This window comes from Sinohyriopsis cumingii, chromosome 5 (assembly GCF_028554795.1).
Source record: "Sinohyriopsis cumingii isolate HCF-2022 chromosome 5, ASM2855479v2, whole genome shotgun sequence".
Taxonomy (NCBI): Eukaryota; Metazoa; Mollusca; class Bivalvia; order Unionida; family Unionidae; genus Sinohyriopsis; species Sinohyriopsis cumingii.
In genome coordinates, this window is record NC_142965.1 from 83,565,358 (window position 1) to 83,589,467 (window position 24,110).

A 24,110-nucleotide genomic window follows, 5' to 3' on the forward strand; every position below is an offset into this window, starting at 1 on the left:
AATTTTACTGATCAAATTTATTTCTTTGCATTTTATATAAAACAACATACCCAAACCACTTAACAGTTCGGACATGGGGTTTGTTAGGTGGCCGTTGATGATTCTTGTCTTGTGTGTGTTGTTATGACTCCACTGAAGATGATAGCTATTCAGTATTCCATTGATCTTCTTGGGTGCCTCCCAGTTTACCACAAAAGATGTGGGAAGTCGATTTGAGACATGTATTATCCTCGGTTTTTCAGGAACTATGGAGAGAAAAACAAGAGTCCCTTAAAAGGATTGACTGTCCAAAAAGAATTTAAAAGGATTCAAGACTATTTCATCTTTGAAATGCAAAGTGTTAAAACCATCTTGGCTATTCTTGAGTGAAAATATTTTCAAATTAGCCATTGTGGCAGTCACACTGGATGCAATGACTATCCATCCATTTTCATTTAGGACAAACTAGATATCATAAGTTCAGTGATTACAACCTCACGCTGAATTGATTTTCCATCCAGAAGCACTACGAATAAGAACATTTTCAAGAGGACTAGTGTAGTGGCCATATTGGACATCAGTATCATTTTGATTTATGACCAACTTAACATTATATAAAGTCTTTTAGTAAAAACCTCATGTTTATGTGACCAGTCATTAAGGAGGAATAGCGATAAGAAGAGTTTCAAGAAAGCTGGTGAGGTAGGCATACAGGATGTCTGAGCAACACCATTTTCATTTAGGACAAACTACTCTCTGTGTGTGTGTGTGCATGCATGTGTGTGTGTGCATGCGTGCATGCAGCCTTAAAGCAAACCCAGTAAACATTATATGTATGTATAGACCGCCTAGAAATTCTGAGTCTGTTCACATGATTCTGGGGCACCCAACAGTGAAGTTCACCTGCATGCTAGAGTCGGGATCATAAAGATCAAATATGGTACTGATCTTCCACCATCTAATCTTCTGAAAAAACAAGCTGAGCCTGCCAAAGTTGCCTATCAGCTGCAGAACATTAAACTACAAAAAGGAGGAACTGCAAAAATGTATGGTTCAAGATAGAGGGAAATAACTGAATGCCCCTTAACAAGCAATGTATCATTCCTTAAGAAAAGCAGGCCACTTAATTTGTTGTTTGACTTGTTTTGGAAAAATTATCCCCCTTTATACACATTTCATGCCCTGGAAAAAGTCAGTCCCTCCATAAACCATGTTTGATGCCATGGAAAACGTAAGCCCCTAAATAAACAATGTGTCGTGCCCTTGGAAAAGTTGGCTCCTGAAAAAATCATGTGTCATGCCCTGGGAAAAGTAAACCCCTTAATAAACCAGGTGTCATGCCCTGATGAAAGAAGGCCCCTTAATAAATCAGGTGTCATGTCTATGGAAAAGTAGACTCCTTAATAAACCTTTGGAAAAGCAAACTTCTTAAGAAACAGTGCAACCGTTCTCCTAAAGTTCAAACGTTTTTTAAAGTTCAAATGTAAATGAACATGTACATTTATCATGTTGAGTACTCTTTACTTTGTCAATGTATTATTTATAACATTTCTTTTTAAAAAAATCTTTCTGATTAACTTTTTTGTAAATTTAATGTTCATTTATGTATACAATTATATTTCAATCCACAAATATTCCTGCTGAACATTTACAATTGAATGTTAAAGTGAATGATATTCCATGTATTTGTAACTCAATCATGAGCAAATTATTACTCTGCTGAGATTTACAGCCAGATTGCTAGTAAGGGTAGACAAGTTTGTTTTGTAGGTCATCCTGTTGGAAGAGATGACCTATACCTAGAGAACTGTAACCCATTTTCAAAAGTAAACTACTTTCATTCTTTGCAACTCAGCTGAAACAAACTAAGAAAAATCAATATTCTGACAAAGTTCAAAGAGTTTTTTGTTGTTGTTGTACAACGTTTTAAATGACTGTTTTGAACATTATTACCTTACTTCTACCAACAATGTCACCACAATGTCCTAATCTGGTGGGAAAGAGGTCCTTTTGCTCTAAAATAAAGCTCAGCATGGATCCTGTAGAACCTGTTTTATAAATAGCATGCCCAAAGAATCATTCCTGTAAAGGTTGATCCAATCTGACCAAGTGATTTTGCACAAGCTGAAAATTGCAGACGTGGATGGGCTGACATTTAATGGAAATAGACAAAGGACATGAAAGGACATGAGTGATGCAGAGGCACATCATAACTTCACTATGGAAGCCATATCATTGCAAAAGAAGCCATGTCTGGCAAAATTTTGACAGAGCATTTCTGAAGTAACATTCCTACCAGGTTTGATTAAAAATAGCTCAGTGGTTCAAAAGAAGCAGTTGAACATAGGTTTTCTATATTTCTGCTAAGGAAGCCACAGTTTGTTAGGAAAGCCACCCACATGGAAAATTTTAACAGAGATTGCCCTAACAAACAAGTGTTCTAAGTTTGACTCAAAATCGGCCCCGCTGTTATAGAAAAAAAGTTCCAAAATAAATTTACCACCAGTTGTTAGGGGAGCCATCCCAACATACATTTGCTAGAGCATGTCATAATAAACATCCCTACCAAGTTTGATTTCTATGGGCTCAGTTATTCTGAAAAATAAGTTGAAAATGTTTTTCATATAATTGCTATGGAAACCAAAAGTAACTGTCCAGAGAGTCACACAATTTTGATAATGCATGTCATAAGAAACACTTCACCAAATGTGATTTAAATTGGCTTTACTTTTCTATAAAATAGGTTTCACAACTTGTACCTAAGGAAGTCACATCATTGCTGGGAGAGTCACCCCTGACACAATTTTGACAGTGCATTTGCTAAGACAGATTCCTACCAACTTTGAAAAATTGTCTGATCCATTCTGGAGAAGATGAAAACATCATTTCCAATTAGGCTGCTATCAAAGCCATGCCATATTCTGGTCCTGGAGAAGCTTAACATAATCAATGCTGACAGATGACACATGATGGACAAGTAACGATGGATGATGGACATTGGATGCTGGGCCATACCATAAGCACACTTGACCTTACTGACATGTGAGCTAACAAAACTGGAAAAGACAGACAAATGTAGCCATGAATGCCATACCTCCTTCTGCAGTTCTAACAAAGGTGAAGGATGCTGGACCCTTGTCAGCATCATTAAAAGCTCGCACTGATATTTTGTAGTTTGTAAATGGCTGCACTTCCTGGATAATCACTCTCTGAAAACAATAAAAGATCATTTAATTTTGATAAATACTGACCTCAGGATGTTGCATAAAAACTGCAGAGACAAGTGTCTTGCAACACACATCATGTTGGGTAGAAAATCAAATCCCCAGACAGCTCTGAGATATGCACAGATATAGCTACTAACTAAACTTATGTTAAGATCTTGATGAAAAAGGTCAGGACGTGCTGGTCAAGGCCCAGATTTAAAATATTGCAGTAACAAATGTGTGACCTTTATCACTGGTCTAAAGGTTGAGTTTTGATTTGGTTTGGTTTGTTCCATAGTGTAGCAATACAAGTAGGTTATTTGGTGTCAAAGGCAACTGGAGTCAAGTGCTTGACCAAGAACACAGCAGAGTAACTGACCCAGTCTTGTCTGATGGTAGGATTCAAACCTGCACCATTTCATTCACAAGTCCAGCATGCTAACCACTGAGCCACCATAGCTCCTGAAGGTTAAGTGAGAATGTCACAAAATAAATTGCATGCTTTTTGTTTATTTTAATGGCACTTGTAACAGATTATTGCCCATGTCATTCCTTTTAACACATTACTGCCAATATCATTCCAAGCAATGGGGAGTTAAGTGCCTTTCAGAAGGACACACCAAGGCAACCAACCTGGGCTGTCCTGGGTAGTTACTGAACCCACAACTCTTGGATTATGAATTTGACATGATAACAACTGCGCTACCATGACACCCCCAAATAAACTGTTCTAGCTTCAAAATGATTTGTCCCAAGATTATGTCTTAAAGTGGTATATAGGTGTATTGTCGAGCGTATGTTAGTGAGAAGAGAGACATTGCAGTCACTTTTCTTTTGGCATTTTATGATAGTTTTTGTTAAAAATTTCAATTTCTATTTATTTTCAAAACCTCTTCTTATATTCTTTTCATGCTTGGCATGAATCAGTTTGAAGATAGTACAGTTCTTTCTGTGACATACTGCTTTCCTCTTTTACTATAGGGTCATGGTCCCAGTATATTATCCTGACTTTACAGTCCTGCAACCTGTTTACTCTGACAGACGTTTATCACTAGTTCCTCAGATTCATGTCCATATTTTTAGCTATCTGTCCTTGGTGGGGGGTGTCTTCCAAAAACTGACAGCTGATCTAGCACAAATATTTTTAAACGTGTAACAAAGTATTTATGTGACTGCATTTCTATCATACTTGATCCTTTATCAGAAATGCCACCATTACCCCAATCAATATAGCCCGCTTCCATGAATTGGCTGACACAAGTTAACAATACTTGGTGCATACCTTCATGTGTAAGATACTTTAATCTGTTACTCAAAGTCATCATAAATCCCTCTCCTTTATTTTTACTTGTCACCTTACTTATAATCTGACAGATGCTTAAACATATCACAATAAAGCATTTTCAAGTGCTTCTGGGACTGAGTTGGAGAATCTAATAAATGCATAGAACTCTGATATGCTCCATCTTTAAGGAAAGAAACTTTAAACTTACCAGTATAATTGAAACATTCAACAGAGGCTCACATTAAATGTGAACTTTCTATAGAAATTACATCAAGTCATAGCACTAAACAGCTCTAATATTGCTTAGCAGCCAACAAATTTCTTTTAAAAGCAAACTGAATTAAACTTGACGTGCAGAAGTCATTGCAGCTTTCCATCATTATAATGTGGTACACGGGGTCCATAACTGAAGACCAAACTGTTAATCTGATCCATGACACATTGAGAATAGTGTAGTATACCAAACCACCACATCCCAACAATAGCAAATTATACCGAACCGCGGTGTAACACAACTTATCAATTTTTTAAAAAAAGCGGTGTTTTGAAATGGAAATAATGATAAAATGCAAGTCTTCATATTGTTTTATTTTTCAACTCATTGTTGTACACTAGTACAATTTTGGACACAGGGTCCATAATGGTACCAGTTATATCTGGAACTGCATTGTAATGAGGTGCATTATAATAAGGCAGAGCTACTTTTTCTTATTTGACATATTAGTTTTCTTTGTTACCCAAATGCCAAGTATCCACAAAGCTGAATCATGGAATTTAATCTAGTGAAAAGGTTATTCTGCAAAACTCATTTTTCTTTGAGCCATAAGAACCCTAACCTTTGACCTATTTGACCCAAAAAGCAATAGGTCTTTTCCATACCTTAAATGCAAGCCCTTCATAAACTTCAGCTAAGGTACAAAGTCTAGAATTAAGGTCATAAAGCAAAAAAAAATATCTACTTTGGTAACAGTGACTTTAACCTTTGACCCACACCCCCATCAATATGTATTTTTCTTACACAACATATAAGTCATCCACAAATGTTAGTGAAGGTACTTAGTCAATAACTGAATTTTTTAAATGCACAAACCATGTTTCTTTCTTTCAGTGACAGTGACCTTGAATTCTGACACTTTGATCAAAAGGCTTTATCCTTGCCCAAAGTATAAGCTATCTACAAAGCTCGATCCAGATCTGTGATGTAGAAGTTATTGTGCAGAAACCATTTTTCTTGTTTCAGTCAGTGACCTTGACAATTGACCTTTTGGCCATGACATGGACAGCATTCTTTCTTACCCCAAGTGTAAGCCATCCACAAAACCAAAGCTTAATAACAGCTGAAGGTAGACAACCTGAGTTATTGTGCTGAAATGAAACTGATAAAAGACTGACAAACAATACATTCAAAACAGGTGTATAATTGTTGCAGTTGTTACGGATTCAATGCCATTTTTTAGCACAATGACCCACAGAAAACATAGAAGACTACTGGCAAGCGTTTTCACATGCCCATGTTATCCAAGCCCATGGCTCAATCCCATGCAGACAGGTGAGATGTCAGTGATCTGTAAATGCGAGTGCCTTAGTCTACTCTGCCCCCAGGGTCCAGACAGGTGTATAAAACATATGCCCCACAGCAATGCTTTTAGTGACAAAAAGACAATCTACATAAATTGTAATTATTCCAATGCAATGTAACCCAAACATGAAGCTGCAAAAGGTGTGAGGGAAAATCAAAACAAAACAATACAAAAGCAAATGAGGGTCAGTAAAATAATTACCATGTTTTCTGTTACCAGAAAAGTATGATATTAAAGATTATACAAAACAATGATCAAATATACCTCTCCATTGAAACTCAGGCACAACCAAGTCCAAAAATACAGACCACAACTTTAGCGAGTATGCAAGTTACTGAAAGACGTGTGAAAAATTTAAGAAAAAGATTAACAGTCTGAGTAAAAACACTGTATTAAGTTATATTACTAATGTTAGTAAGACCATAAAAATTTCTTACTATTTTTACTAACACAAACAATATTTGGCAATACAGAATGCACACTATATTATAAACATAATGGCACTGACTTGCTTTAAGCAAATATCAATATTAGTTTCACACAATGGATCCCAATTACAAGTCTGTTAAAATCTTTCACACAGCACATACACTTAATTGTTATTAATAAACTCCAAACTTATTAAATGTCCTTTTTTCAAAAGAAAAAGGTACAAATTAAACACAACATATTTACATTAAATAGTTCTCCAAGTTTGCTTGAAATTACTACTTTCTTCCCTCCAACTTGCAGATGAAGCTGAATTGACAAACATATAGCCTATCATATATGGAATTTAGGAGAAAATATAATGTAAAGTCAGACCAAAGGAACTTGGAAAATGTTAAATAAATTAGATAAATTAATAGGAAACGTTTTGCATTGAATATAATTTAATTTCTACTTCCAAATGCACTGGTCAGAAAGGGACTTCTGTGTAAGCCATGATATATGTATACGGCAAGAAAGAAATCTATCTTGGCAAGAGGTGAACACAACTACTTAACATTTGTTAGTAAAGCCTAAACTGTAGGTCATAGTGACTTAAATTCTTTGATTGTCTCAGAATAGTAGTATAGGACAGAGATGTACCCAATTATCAAGTTTCATGATTATAATAGAAACACCACCAAGTACAGTAGAACCTATCTTGAAAGACTGCCAAAAGTTATGGTGTCTCAAGACAGGTGGTCTCTCATAACAGGTCATACCACTATATAATCAATAAATCTCTGCACTGAGAATATGGTCTTTCAAGACAGTGGTCTCACCTAGCAGTGGTCTTTCAAGACAGGCTTTACTGTAATAGAACTTTCAACACCAAATTTCAAATAAAGTCACTGAAACATGAAATATAGGTCACATAGATCTCTTTTGCAGCATGGGTGAAATACTTATTAAGACTCACCAAGATTCATTATTTAGGTTGGACAATATGCAGATAGAATGCCTAAAGGTAATGTAAACGTGACCTATATGCAAATATCTTAAGCAAAGCCAGTCAAAGATGATAGATAGGTCACAATGTCAGTAAAGTATGAAATACACAAGGAAACCATTAAAAAAAAACATATTTTTAAAAAAAAAACATTGGTAAACAGGATAATAGCTGACATCCTACTATGGAGTATAACTTGGTCAGATTTTGTTTAGTTATTTGTACATTGTATATTTTTATTTGTGGGGTTTTGAGTTTCACTGCAAGAGTTTTCACACATAAATTATTTCAATTCACGTGACAGACAGATAGTCTGCATGATTGGTGCACTTGTGCAGCCTGGCAGCATCACTGATTCCCTCTAGGTCAAACATAAATATTTTATTATGAATAAAAACATATTGTGACCTGATTTTTATTGTGTATAAATTACTGCTTATACACTGTTTTAGCATATTTTATATGCAATACATGACAGCGGTCTTTTCATTTCTATGTAGGTCAGAATGCTAAAAATACACTAATACTTATGAGTTTGTATTAATAGATTAAATGTCAGCCAATTAAAAGCAGCTTCTGTATTCACACGCATCTTTGTCTTGACAGTACTTTGTTTTGCAGGAGGGATAGTGACGTGGTGCACAGCCTATGATTTGATAGATTTAAGATGACTACTGTACTACCTTTACTACCACCCACATCACCACTACCACCACCACTGCTACTACTACTACTACTGTTGCTTATTCTACTACTCTTAAGATATTTGACAGAATTCTCATAACATAGAGTCACTTAGCATAAAACATGTATCTATCACTCTGTGATGAAGTCGGTGTGCAGTGTTGCCTACCTCTTTACTTCCATCTATCGTGATTGGAATGATTATGTTTTCTCCCACAACTTCATACTGAATCTCGTAGCCCTGTAGAATTCCATTAATGGTGTCTAGTGGGGGAGCTTGCCAACTGATTTCAATTTTGTCACTCTCCACACTGCGGGCTGTTAGATTGAGAGGTGGAGAACTTGGCCCTGAAATGAGAAATACACTGTAACTGCATATTAAGTGGATATCTAGGTATTATGATGACTGATTGATTCATTTGTGTTCAAAAGCACATGAAAACATGATTGATTATAAGAAATAGATGGCTCAGCCTATCTAATAATTAAGGGTCAAACAATACACATGTACTGATATTAACATGATGCACAGCCTATGATTTGATAAATATCAATACACATAAAGACTAAAGCAGCACTCACTACCGGTAACAATTATTTATGGACATTTAAGAATAAAGCTAACTTTTATAAGGTGTACATCATTTTGAATTAAGTTTAACCTTTAGTACTAATATATCAAAATGAAAAATCCACTGGTGAATCATTTCACCCCTACTAAATATCTGGGATCAAGGTGTACTTACATGCATTGTTATTTCTAATCTACTTCTTGTATTAGTATAAAAACAATACATAACCAAACAATATGTGCCATATATTTTCAGTATAGATAGATTATCTCCCTCACGTATTTCCTTTAGGACACTGAAAGAACCTTTTCTCTTGTTCCTTCTCATTTTTGGTAAATGTGGCATAATTAGCTCTATGAAAGATACAACAATAGGGACATAGGGTTACAAACATGTCCAAAACAGTCCATTACTTAATATCTGATGTAGATATATGATGTATTGGACATGTGTATATATATATGTATATATACATATGTACTCCACCCATGCAGTCTACATGTAATTTACCTATGGAAGTCTACAGATACTATACATGTATTAAATCCATGTAGTCTGTATATACTTCATTTTCATAGTGGGAATAATGAGCATACGATTGTCAGAAAAGAAGCATAAGTATCTTGCTGGTGTGTACGCATGGATGAGGTCGGATAGGTATGTTGGACTGGAGTCCAACAGTGAAACGTAGCATAGAGAACAAATTTTGTGTTTGATTCTGGATCGAATGGATAGCCAGTGTAGGATACAGAGCAGCAGGGAGCTGTGCTCAGATCATGGTACTCTAAGTATGATCCAAGCAGCTGTGTTTTGAACTTTTTGAAGTTTCTGAAGTAGATATTGCGATGAACCAGGCAGAATTGAGTTACAATAGTCCAGTCTTGAAAGTACTAATGAACATACAAGTGTTTTAGTGGCATCAACTGAAAGATATTTGCTAATGGAGCTGATGTGTTTCAGCTCAAAATAGGCAGCCTTGCACATGTTCATGACATGATGGTGCAACGTGAGAGTACTGTCCAGAGTGACACCTAGGATTCATACTGTGTGAATTTAGTGTTGGTGTTGCTGATATTTATTGTTCGAGGTAAAGGATGTGACTCAGAAAGTCTTTTTGTTGTGATCAGAATGGCCTCTACCCATGTAGTCAATATGTACTCTATATGAATTCTACCCATGTACTCTATATGAACTCTACCCATGTAGTCTATATATACTCCATATGAACTATACCCATGTAGTCTATATATACTCTATATGAACTCTACCCATGTAGTCTATATGTACCCTATATGAACTCTACCAGTGGACTAGTGCAACGTGAGAGTACTGTCCAGAGTGACACCTAGGATTCATACTGACTGTGTGAATTTAATGTTGGTGTTGTTGATATTGTTCGAGGTAAAGGATGTGACTCAGAAAGTCTTTTTGTTGTGATCTGAATGACCTCTACCCATGTAGTTTATATATACTCTATATGAACTTTACCTGTGTAGTCTATATGTACTCTATATGAACTCTACACATGTAGTCTATATATACTCTATATGAACTCTACCTCTGTAGTCTATATATATTCTATATGAACTCTACCCATGTAGTCTATATGAACTCTATATATACTATATAAACTCTACCCATTTAGTCTAAATGTACTCTATATGAACTCTACACATGTAGTCTATATATATTCTATATGAACTCTACACATGTAGTCTATATGAACTCTATATGAACTCTATCCATGTAGTCTATATATACTCTATATGAACTCTACACATGTAGTCTATATATACTCTATATGAACTCAATCCATGTAGTCTATATATATTCTATATGAACTCTACCCATGTAGTCTATATGAACTCTATATGAACTCTATCCATGTAGTCTATATATACTCTATATAAACTCTACCCATGTAGTCTATATATACTCTATATGAACTCTACCTCTGTAGTCTATATATACTCTATATGAACTCTACACATGTAGTCTATATGTACTCTGTATGAACTCTACCCATGTAGTCTACCATATATACTCACGTATAAGCTGAATAATTTAGGAAAATATAAAAGCCTGGAAGAAGAGGGGGGGTGTCAGCTTATCTGCAGGCCAATGTCTAAACTTGACAGTTTTTAGGTCTTTTTGTTGACTAGTCTAATGGCTGTAAATCTTGGGACACGAAATAATAATTGTTTCCGTGTCCTACAACACAGGCATGTTAAATGAGTAACTCTCACTGATCCGACAATTATTAAACTGGTATTGATTTTGTTATTATTTTGCATGTGCATATTTTCTGATTTCTCCAACATGAAATTAAACAAAGGTAAATACAGACATCAAATTCACCAGGCAACCAGGCTGAACTATAATCGACAGTAATCACCCAGTGGAAAGCGTGCTTAGCGTCACTTAAATCCTTATTTATTCCCAAACATATATGATGCAGATTTTGCTTTATTCATTGTTTCAACCAAATTGTGATCTTCCAGATAATGTTTCAGCTAGTCCTTAATAGGTGTTTCATTTGTGTTGAATCACATGCTCACGAGTTACTCATTTTCAATAATATAAGTGATCGTACAAACTGAGATAATATTTTTAAAAATGTATGCACGTTTCATTGTACAAGGCACATATCCAGAATAATTTACATGTTCACGAAGAGTGGTAATAATAAAGGCTAAAATTCTCATAGAGATCAGTTAAGATCAACATCAATCAGTTTTAGTTTTGTGTTTTGGCTGAACAAACATCATAGCTTTCCACACAATGGAAAGCTTGATGTTTCGGCATCTCCTGTGTTGATAGTTGGCGAATTTGTCTTTTGTTTTGCAACAGCAGTACAGGCAAGTAAATCATTAAAATCCTGAAACTGGCTTATGTTAAGTGGGAATTTTGACAGGTAACTATACCAGTACATTGATGTGTAATTCCATAATATTAGCATGATTACCATAGTTTTGTAAAGCGGGGTGTAAGGCATACCTATAAACTTTTCAAAAGCTAAGTAGGGAGACTGAATAAAAAAATAGATATTGGGACCTAAAATCAGGAGGATTTTCATTACATTTTGAAAGCCTTGTCTTCACTAAGTATTGATTGATGTTCCTGGTCCAATATGCATGAAATTTACAAAAAAGATTGCCGTTTCTCCCTGTGATGTGTCCTATTTTCCCCCAGGACATGCCCTATTTTCATATTCTGGTCAGCTGTGGTCAAACTGCACAATAGCTAAAGATTAGTCTTAAATAAACAAGCAAGAAAGTCAGTGTGACTAATTAAAAGTTAATCCTTATTGATGCAACTATTTTATGAAAACAACTGGCAAAAAGAAACTACGTTCTACACTACTGTGTGTTATGCAAACACCAGCAATTGATTGGCAAATAAAGGATTCCCAATTTTGTTGAACTAAGGGTACCTAAATAGGCAGCCTTATGGTACTGTACATGTGGCAACTATTTTCCCCTCGTTGTATATCCAACCTTATTTCCTTATTGTCAACTCATAAAGCATTTAGTATTGTTTACTATAAAATATGTACTGTATTCTGAATTAGTTTTTTGAGGACATATTTGCTGCACAGTATGTAGCTTCATTCCTTCTTTTAATTTAATGATAGTAATTAACATAGGTATATACGGTATAAAAATGCCAGGTGTTCACTCATGTAAGTTTCTTTCATGGGAATGGCACTATAGCATATGGAGTTACAGCATTCGTAGTGATCATTCCTCGGACTGAAATTAATTGTGGACAATTTTATTGTTGTGGTTTTTTTTTTTGTTGTGGTTTATTTTTTTTATGTTTGTATTGTCGTAGAGGTAAAAAAAAGATCATTAATGTATGCGAATAATGTTTAAACATAACATTCTATTTAGTAAAGAAGCGAATTCTTTCTAGTAATTATTTTGTCACAATAATAATTCACAGGTGATACAAATGTAGTACTTTTCTTGTTTAGAAGAATTGACAATTGAAGACATAATGTAATAATCAGGAGTTCTCTACAAAATTATTAGAATTGGGAGGTAGGCATGGAGTTTTTTTTCCCTCCCAGCATGAAAGTTGACAGGTATGGTGTAAGGTTGCTTACATCAAAGCAAACTACAACTCAGCTTTTATGGTATTAGCTTCATTTTTGAAGCATTATTTCTGAAACTTCATTATTGTATTTCGGAGATATCATTAAAGTTTAGCACAATGGTGCCCATGATTCGACTCCAAGGGATGTCCTTAATTCAGCGCGTAATCAATCCTACAATGTACATGTGGTGGTGCCATTAAGAAAATATGTTCAGTAGCCTAATTGCGAGCATTGAATCGAACCGTATTGTTGTTCATTATGTTGTCATACTGGGATTATATTTTACTGAGTTAGGTATTAAAAATTTCAAAGCAAAGTAAATTTGTAATTACCAGTACGCTGATATGCAATAATGTATAAACAAACAATCGACTCAAAAGGGAGAGGTAGTGTTACAGCAACTTGCAATTGCTAAATTCTTGTTATTGTTCAATCAAATTATACACAAATCTGAATTAGGCAGAAACAACAAGAAAACAGAAAATTAAATAAATTACTTTTCAAACAAGTTTATACCATTTCTTTTTAATAATCATGCATGCCAACCTCGAGATAATTACACATGTAATTTTTTAAAATAAACGTTTGCCTAAATAAAAGCATTTAGAACTTACCTCGTGCATCTTGAGATGTCTCGGAGTCATGAGTCAGCTTATACACAGATAATGCACTTGTTAGTGTTTATGCCTGCTCAGTTTGGGGGTCGGCTTATACACAAACGAGATTATACCCAAGTATATATGGTATATATACTCTATATGAACTCTACCCCTGTAGTCTATGTATACTCTATATCAACTCTACCCCTGTAGTCTATGTATACTCTATATGAATTCTACCCCTGTAGTCTATGTGTACTCTATATGAATTCTACCCCTGTAGTCTATATATACTCTATATGAACTCTACCCATGTAGTCTATGTATACTCTATATGAATTCTACCCCTGTAGTCAATATATACTCCATATGAACTCTACCCCTGTAGTCATATGTATACTATATGAACTCTACCCATGTAGTCTATACATACTCTATATAAATTCTACCCATGTAGTCTATATATACTCTATATGAACTCTACCCACGTAGTCTATATGTACTCTATATGAACTCTACCCATGTAGTCTATATATACTCTACCCATGTAGTCTATACATACTCTATATGAACTCTACCCATGTAGTCTATATATACTCTATATGAACTCTACCCATGTAGTCTATACATACTCTATATGAGCTCTACCCATGTAGTATATACATACTCTATATGAACTCTACCCATGTAGTCTATATATACTCTATATGAACTCTACCCATGTAGTCTATGTACACTCTATATCAGTTCTACCCATGTAGTCTATATATACTCTATATGAACTCTACCCATGTAGTCTATATATACTATGTATGAACTCTACCCATGTAGTCTATACATACTCTATATGAACTCTACCCATGTAGTCTATACGTACTCTAAATAAACTCTGCCCATGTACTCTATATGAACTCTACCCATGCACTCTATATGAACTCTACCCATGTAGTCTGTATATACTCTATGAACTCTACCCATGTAGTCTATATATACTCTATATGAACTCTACCCATGTAGTCTGTATATACTCTATATGAACTCTACCCATGTAATCAACATATACACTACTCCATCCATATAATCTATATATAATCACTCATGCTCTAAATAAAATCACATGTACTCTACCCATGCAGTCAACATATTTTCTATATGTACTCTACCGAGGCACAGAGTGACTGAGTGGTCTAAAGTGTTCACCATTACATCTCACTGCCATCTCACGTGGGTTTGAGTTCCAGGTTCAGCCAATCTGGGTATGTAAGAAAGCCTGCCAGTAGCTTTTCATGGGTTGGTGGTTGTTTCCGGGTTTTTCCCCATGTTCTTCCTCCACCATTTATACTGGCCATCTTGTGCTGAAAAATGGTTAAACCATACAATAACAACATGTACTCTACCCATAAAATAAAAATATAGTCACATATACTCTAAATATGCTCTACATATACTCTCTCTATGCAGTCCACATATAGTCAAGTGTATTCTACCCATGTACTCTATATGTACTCTACCTATGCAATCTACATTTAGTCACATGTACTCTATGCAGTCCACATATAGTCAAGTGTATTCTACCCATGTCCTCTACATATACTCTACCTATGTAGTCTACATAGTTATGTCTATTCTACCCATGTACTCTACATATACTCTACCTATGCAGTCTACATATAGTCATGTGTACTCTATGCAGTCCACATATAGTCAAGTGTATTCTACCCATGTACTCTACATATACTCTACCTATATAGTCATGTGTACTCGTACAGTCCACATGTAGTCAAGTGTAATCTGCCCATGGTACTCTACATATACTCTACCTATATAGTCATGTGTACTCTATGCAGTCTACATATAGTTAAGAGTATTCTACCCATGTACTCTACATATACTCTATGTAGTCTACATAGTTATGTCTATTCTACCCAATGCATATACTCTACCTATGCAGCCTACACAGTCACATGTACTCTATACAGTCCACATACAGTCAAGTGTATTCTACCCATGTACTCTGCATATACTCTACCTATGTTGTCGACATAGTTATGTCTATTCTATTCATGTACTCTACGTATACTCTCTGCGTGGGTTCGAGTCTAGGATTCGGCCAATGTGGGTATGTGAGAAAGCTTGCCAGTAGCTTCTCGTGGGTCGGTGGTTCTTCCTGGGGTTTTCCCAGGTTCTTCCTCCACCATTAATACTGGCCACCATACATAGCCTATCATGTGCTGCAAAAATGGTGTTAAACCCCACAACAACAACTACATATACTCTGCCTATGCAGTCTACATATAGTCACGTGTACTCATTTGCTTTGAAAGCTGTATGCTCTTTAAATTAAAACAGCATGTCTGAGTATTAAGTTGTTACACATAAATAATAGCTACCAGTTATAAAAACTCTTCACTGTTACTTCAAGTCATTAAGTAATATCTCTTATCATAAAAACACTCTTAACATTCCATAAACCTCATCATAATGCACTCTCAATTTGGTTTAAGGTTTCCATTTACTGAACCCCTCATTTTTCTAATGTAAAAATATAGCCCTGAAAAGCAAATTACTGTGACTTCCTTTATTCTTGTAAAGAGTAGTACCCTCCAGAGTGAACACACCATTTAAGTTTTGAGTGTACAAGCATTGGAGAAACTGACCTAATGCAAAAACTTCACACAGATGCCTATACAAGCAATGAATTCTTCCTCTTAACAAAAATGCTGTAAGAAAAGAGACACCTATGTCTTGTCAATGGTTCCCATTGGGGACAAAAATGTACAAACATAATCATTATAGATATACACATAATTATTTATAACTGATTCAAATCATTTAATGCTAGTCTCATTTATAAATAATGAACTTTTTTTTACCTCGTATCAAACAGTTCACAAACCTAAAACATAATTCATGAATACAATGCAATTTTATACCTTTTTTTATAATTTTTATTTGGAATCATTTTTTAATAAATATTTTTGCTTTAAAGAAAAATGAATTTACCATACCCCAATCCTGGGTACTTAATATTTATAAAGAAAAAAATACAAGAAAATGAATCAAAAGATAACACTTTCAAGGGAGGTAATGTTAGTAACAATTTAACTTGGTAACTGAAAGAAGGCCCATATGATATGCCATTTAGCTCTTAAGATCTTGCAAATGAATTTATTTTTACGGATATAATGTTTTTGTGGTTTTGCAAAAAACAATTTTTTGGGGTCAATTTTGTTCATATGAAATACTACTGTGTTAGAGGTTTGGTCACCTTGTAATAGGCTACACTGCACATAATATTTTTACTATATGAACATAACAGCCATATGAAAGTATGGGACCAATAAACTTCAATTCATGGATATAATAGTGGAGAGGTCCTATTTTTTACACAGGCTGATACTCATTCATTTGAATTATTATCTACATGGTTTTGTAGCAACCCACAAAAACAGTATTCCCAAAAATAAAGAAAATTTCACAGTAAATAATAAACAGTGTGCCAAAATAGTCTGAGCAGGACAGGTACTAGAGTTTGGTTTGTGCAGTGGGGAAATACATGAAGCTTAACACTGTTAAAAAGATGGTGAAAAATATGAAGACCTAAAAAGGTTAAAATAAAATAAAAGTCCAAGAATCATTCACCAATTGAACAAAAAATTAAGGAGAGTGTCTTTGATTATTTCAGAAAGAGAGTAGGGACCAGTCTACATAATTTGGAAGGTTTGTAATTATAAAGCAAAATCATCATGACTCTTAAATGCATTATTTATAAAAGAAAGTTTAGTATTTATATCGGATGATCACACTGGTCTGTGTGTTTTAATCCATCAACTGACATTTATAATATTTGACAGAATACTGTACATGCCTTAATAACATCAGTGCACACTCTTCTCTTTGGTAAAAACATGCATAAAATAGTCTCTTCTAAAAGCACACATCTCAATACCAGCATTCCAGGTTGAAGGAATTAGGCAGCTTCTAAGATCCACCATGAAATATATGATCTTCTCAAAAGCTACAATCATGTATGCCTAATGTATAGTAACCACTTACATTTGTGGTTTAAATCAAGTCTCAAAAATAGATCTTCTTATATGGGTTTTATTAGGCATAACCATATTGGGAGGAAGAATGCATCTTCAGAGCTTATTAGCTTGGTTTGGTTTGGTGTTGTACGGCACAGCAACACAAATAGGTTATTTAGTGCCAAGGCAAATGGAATTGAAGTGCCTTAAGCACAGACACACCATGGCAGTTGAGCCACATTGATCTGATGGTACCATCTGGACCCAAACCCTCTTGGACACAAATCATGATCACTAACCACCTCAGTCACCTTACCTACCCTTCAGAGTTAAGAGTACCAACTAAGGTAGAGGGAGCTAACTCTTCTGTTACATAGATGCACAGCTATATACATGTATAAGATGGGGACATTGTTCATGACATAGACAGTGTGCACCTATTATGATAAACTCAAATTAACTTTGTATGGACATAATGCACATATTACATTGTATATCTTATGTTCAGAGACCACACTAACATAATAGACAAAATATCAAAACTTCAATATAAATACTTTTTTGTTTGAACAAGTATCAATCTGAAGAGTTTTTATCATTTATTATGGAGAGAAAAAAATCAATATAAAATGAATTTTTCACAAAGTCAGAATAAGTCCAAAATTATTTCTTTTAAGGACAAAATAAAAATAATATCATTGAAACGTCTAAAATAATCGTGATGAACAAATAAAATTCTATACGAAATCCAAAAATGGCAGTCCTGCCTTACTGCAGAGCTATATTTTATCTAAATAGTACAGTATGTTTCATGATTCATCTGTATGTTAAGTCACATGTCTGTTGGTGACAGTGCCTGAGATACTGAAATAATCATAAAACCTATTGCAGTTCAATTCAGTGTGAAATAAAAGTCACAGTGACCTAGTTTGAAATAAAGGGTGTAATACCCCTTTTGAGGTATCTTCAGATCAAGTTAAATTTACTTAACAATACAGGCAAGGTTATTTGAGAAAATGAGCTAAAATATTATTTGGGGAAAATAAACACAAAGTTAATTGATGTGACTGATGCCAGACAAAAGCTGTGAAAGATCTTAACCCCTTGACTGGAGCTGCTTTGCAATCCAGTTCAAAAGGTGAGATCTTGTACCAAGCATGCAGTGTTATTAATAATAATAAAACTTTAGATAACGATGAGTAACTTTAAAATCTAGTGCATAACAGTGTTTAAATATTATAACCAATGCAAAGAATATGAATTTAAAACATTTACTTTCAAATACGCTGAATTAAAGATAGTCAACAACAACAAAAAAGAAAACTTTTACCAAACTTCTTCTGGAAATAATGCTGTTCAGAATTAGAACAAAAATATCTTAAGAACAAATGCAGTCTGTATATTATGTTAAAATGTTAATTACAGAAATGTTCTCAGTTACTCAACTAAGTTATGCATTCTTGCTGTTATTTATATTTCAAACAGTACACTAGATCATGCCTTGAAAGACCACTACTTCTACCTAAATATCACGTTCTCTTAAGACAGGTGGTTTCTTATGACAGATCATAACAGAATATAATCAATAAATTCAGGCACTGACAGTATGGTTTCTTAAGACTGATGATCCCTGATAGCAGTGGTCTTTTAAGACAGGTTTTACTTTATAATATACACTTTTCTAAAGGATGAAACTCGCAATGTGTGACCTCAGTGACCCTGAAGCACAAAATGCAAAAATATTTACACAAAAAGAGGATGCATACATATACATTCTGACATGGCAGAAAAAAGTTTTACACTCATCATACTCAAATGCATAGTCAGTGCCTTTCTAATGCCCAAATCTAAGTCATTAATTGCTACTAATTATTCCAAGATCCAGTATTAGCTTGCTTATTACTGTGTTGTCCATTCCTACAGACAAACTATAAGTACCATCCCAATATTCTTTACCTGTCAGAAGCCATCCTGGAACTAAAATTGAGTAGGTGAAATAGCATCTTAACACACTCAATGTTTTGTTATGTTTTAAAACTTAACTAGTTTTCCTGATAATAATTATCCATTCAACTATTGTGAAAAAAACTTTTTTTTCTTGATGGGTTACTAATTTTTGGTAGATTTGATGGTTGCTACAAGCCATGAAATTTGATATATGTACATAGCTGCATTTCATGCCATGGTTGCATTTCATGGCACTTCAACAAAATAACGGCTATAAGAAGCCAACTAAAGGTAAAGCCTGACAAATGTAAAAATGAGTTGCATAATAAACCCCTGGAAGATGAACCCTTCCAAATAAATGTAAGCATAAAATCCACAAAATTTAAAGACAGACCCAGCTGTGAGGACAATAAGACCCTGTTACACATCAGAGACAGATCCAAAATTTTAAACAAAATTCACAACAAAAACAGACCATGACAAGAATTTACAAATTTATAGCATTTAAGTATTCAACTTTAAAATGTAAAAACCAAATTGTGAAGAGTATTATCTACTTCAATCACTATGGGCATCATGTGTCTTTAACAGATGTTCTTTAAGCATGGCATCCTGCAAATGAATGGAGTCATGATGGTGCAGCCTTCTGCCTAGGCAGGTGAGACAGAATGCTTCAGCCTACCAGGGTCCAAACTTTTAGGCATGTAGTAATTAGTAGTGCAGTGACTAATAGAAAAAATACTGACTGATCTTATCGTCTTGTCATCTTTTTCTGCAGTATCACTAACTAAATATTTGACAACAGTTCTTTTCATATCTCATTATTCTGTTTTTCCACGGATGTTATTTAATATTCTATGTCAGTACAACATAGTTACCACCCCTGAATCTTACCTTTTTTTAATGTACTTCAGAATCAACACCTTACATATATACACATACACATATGTAGGATGACCCTTACATTAAAATCAACTCATTGATCAAGACAGAAGCCTGCAATTGACTCTGAAGTTTGCAAACAATTATGTCAATGCCAAAGATGTATTTTAATACTGCAACTGATGTATAAGAAACACGACTTTCAAAAACATTAACAAAGAATCTCCAAACTGCTGCTGCTGCTATCACAGTAAGAAAAGCTATACCTATGTCCAAACATTCACATGCAGGACAACAGAGGTAGTATGTACCTGAAACGTTTAGGTCATACAAATATGTATGTTTGATCTGACAGGACAGAACATATTTGTTGTGGTCTTATTTGGAATGTTTGCAGATTAACTTATAAATCAGCTCATATTTTTATTTATGGTTTATCATAATATATCCTTTATATAAGGTGGGGCCCCAAGTGGCCGAGTGGTCTAAAGTGCTCACCATTATGAATCACTGCCATCCCACCTCTGTCTGCATGGGTTCGAGTCTTGGATTCAGTCAATGTGGGTATGTGAGAAAGCCTGCTAGTAGCTTCTCATGGGTCGGTGGTTCTTTCTGGGGTTTTCCCGAGTTCTTCCTCCAACATTTATACTGGCTGACATGTATAGCCTACCTACCATAAAAACGGTATTAAACCCTACAACAACAACATTATATAAGGTTATGCCGATGACTTGTATCAACAGTTTATCATGAAATATATCCTATATATAAGGTGCTGCCAATGAATTGCATCCATGGTATATCATGACATATTGTCTATATAAGGTACTGCCAATGATTAGTATCCATGGTTTATCATGATATATCCCTGCATACAAGGTACTGCCAATGACTAGTATCCATAGTTTATCATGATATATCCTTGATATAAGGTACAGCCAATGACTAGTATACACTGTTTTATCATGATATATCCTACATATAAGGTACTGCCAATGACTTGTATCCATGGTATACCTTGATATAAGGTACTGCTAATTACATATCCATTATTTATCATGATATATCCTTTATATAAGGTGCTGTGAATGACTTAAAGTATGATACAAAATGGAACTTTATTGAAGATGAAACAGCACAGGATAAAGACTCTGAAATATGAGTATCTACAAACTTAAGGAAAATGTAATACTTTCAATATTTTTATATATTTTTGTTCAGAACAAGATGTTTTTGAAAAACCTGACACATTCTAAAACTATATTCAACCAGTGTTGTTTCAAAATCTCAAAACCATGAATAAAACCTAACAGGGTTAGGTAACCACGTTCTTCAAGCTGGCTGATAAAAAACAATTTTGCCAAATAAAAAATGGTAGGTACAAGACAGTTATTCTGAGCAAGTAAATGAATATCAGTTTCAATTACAAGTATGATTTGTTACAAGTGATAGCAAATGCAACAAAAATGTCTGTAAAAATCGGTATCATCATAACAAGCCATAGTGGGTATTTTTCTGCATGGTGTTATAGTTATGACTGGCTATAGATAATAACTTTAAAAGCAATTAACTAATATAATGGCTAAGATAGTTAAAATAAAAAAAATTACCATTCATACCCAGAAATTTACCCACAATGATCTGTCATATTGACTAATATGAATAGGAAAATCTATATATTTATATTTATCTGCCACAAATCACATTTTAACAGAAACTAAAATACATTTATCTGCTAAAAATAACTGAATTCTCTTGTTGCTAAGGCTTGCAGTTATCATTTTGAATTTGGTGAGGTAAGTTTGTAGCAAAGAGCATTTTTTAACAATAAAAAAATACTTCACCAAACCAAAAATGATAAAGCTTTACAACATAAGTGCAGATACTTTGAGCGTTCAAATGAATCTCAATTTCGGACATGTATGATTTGCAACACATGACAGCAAAATCAATGTATTTCCTATACAAACTGACACCATCTTTAAAGTCATTGTCGGTAATTTTCTACAAGGCACTATAGGCATAACTGATATTAAATTTTCATATCAGAAATATTTCACCTACATAAGATACTTAAAATAAACTGTGGTACCAGTGTTAGCTATAATGCCTTGCAGAAATTATGATACTTAAAATAAAATGTGGTACCAGTTATAGCTATAGTGCCTTGCAGAAGATTAAGATACTTAAAATAAACTGTGGTACCAGTCTTAGCTATAGTGCCTTGCAGAAATTAAGAAACTTAAGCTAAAATGTGGTACCAGTCTTAGCTATAATGCCTTGCAGAAGATTAAGATACTCAAAATAAACTATGATACCAGTCTTAGCTGTAGCACCTTGCAGAAGATTACCAGCACTCACTTGCAAAATTGGCAGATTGGACAGGAATTTCCTTGTTCAACATCATCTACTACAAATCATACTTAAAACAGAAACTGAAATTTACTAACATGCTGAAAATAACTTGGTTCTCATGTTGTCAATGCCTGCAGTTAACATTTTAAAGCTGGTGAAGTATTCTTTCAGCAAACTTGAAATAAGGACCTTCTCAGCCCTTTCTGTGAGGTACTTTAATTGTACAGGAAACCATCCATTTCTGTACATTCCAGCATCAGTGATCAAAATGACAACTACAACGCAAGTCTATTAACAATGAACTATGTATGGCCCTAAACTTTATTGATAAATATACACATGTATCTGGACATACTTTCTGGAGGTGTGAAGAAGAGTTCACTGGGACTGCTGGGTAGACTTGATCCTACTGCATTCCTGGCCATGACCCACACCTGGTATGCAGTGTTGGGTCGCAAATCCGTTAAAACAAAATGGTCTGTTTTGCTGCTTACTTCATAGACCTTCAAGTTATCCAAGGGATCACTTTCAGATCTGGAATGAATTTATAGGTACAAAGTGTTAGGGTCTGGAAATCTGGGTTAGATTTTGACCCCAATCTGATTAAACTAGATCTCCATAGTCCTATGTTAAGATCTGACAGCGACTGCTTAGAGATCATGTTCTGGTGACCTTTGAACTAGCCAATAGAAAGGTGCCTTTCAAAAATTTGAAAATGAATCAAATCATTCAGGCACACATTGATGCTCTTCAGCCATACTCCCAAACACAAAGATATAAGACTTCATCTAATTGGCTTATAAAATTAGTGATTATAGTAATGACATAGGTCAAAGATAATGACCCCTAAGCAATCACTGTCAGATCTGCACGAAGGACTGTGGATATCTGCTTTTAATCAGATTGATTTGGACCCCCAAATAAAAGATGAGGTCTAAGAGGGCTCATGATTGCTCAACTGGCTGAAGATAGCCTACCAGTTCTCTTCTTTGCCTCCATTTCAATTGAGCCATATTTGTCCCATATTAGACATTCTGCTTCCTCCATTTTACCTATTTATAAAAGCTGCCTTATGAGTAATATCCATGAATTTTTTTGGACTCCAGTTGTTTTGGAAACAGTTCATACAGCACCAGAGAGCTGTACAAGGTTGAGTACTGTCCCTTTACTATAGTGGTGCAACTAATTAGTTTTTCAAAGACTATTCAATGAGTTTTCAAGGACTTCCAGAAGTTTTCAAGTACTTCCAAATGTTTTCAAGTAATATTTTTCTTTTGAAAATTGAACTTTCTCCATATGTCACTTTGTTTACCACTATATAAATACCGCATATACTTATATGTAAAGTCCAACTACAGACAACATAGGTCACATTCTGCTGTCAGATAATGCACTAGCAGATCAGGGTCTATGCTGTTTCTTCTAGTGATTACTTCTAACAAACTGCATAGGTTCAGTTCATTATTATATGACATAT

At 34.6% G+C, this 24,110-nt stretch overlaps 1 protein-coding gene across 1 annotated transcript in view; it reads right to left on the minus strand.

The window, feature by feature from the left end:
* LOC149799640 (receptor-type tyrosine-protein phosphatase delta-like) overlaps positions 1-24,110 on the minus strand; it is a 172,271-nt gene that overhangs the window by 93,558 nt on the left and 54,603 nt on the right. Inside the window, exons 6-10 of the mRNA XM_089958980.1 lie at positions 22,989-23,167; positions 19,406-19,426; positions 8,321-8,499; positions 3,074-3,188; positions 51-245 (exon numbers count right to left, since the gene is read on the minus strand). Of these exons, the coding sequence (XP_089815106.1) occupies positions 51-245; positions 3,074-3,188; positions 8,321-8,499; positions 19,406-19,426; positions 22,989-23,167 (689 nt within the window). The remainder of the gene's footprint in view (positions 1-50; positions 246-3,073; positions 3,189-8,320; positions 8,500-19,405; positions 19,427-22,988; positions 23,168-24,110) is intronic.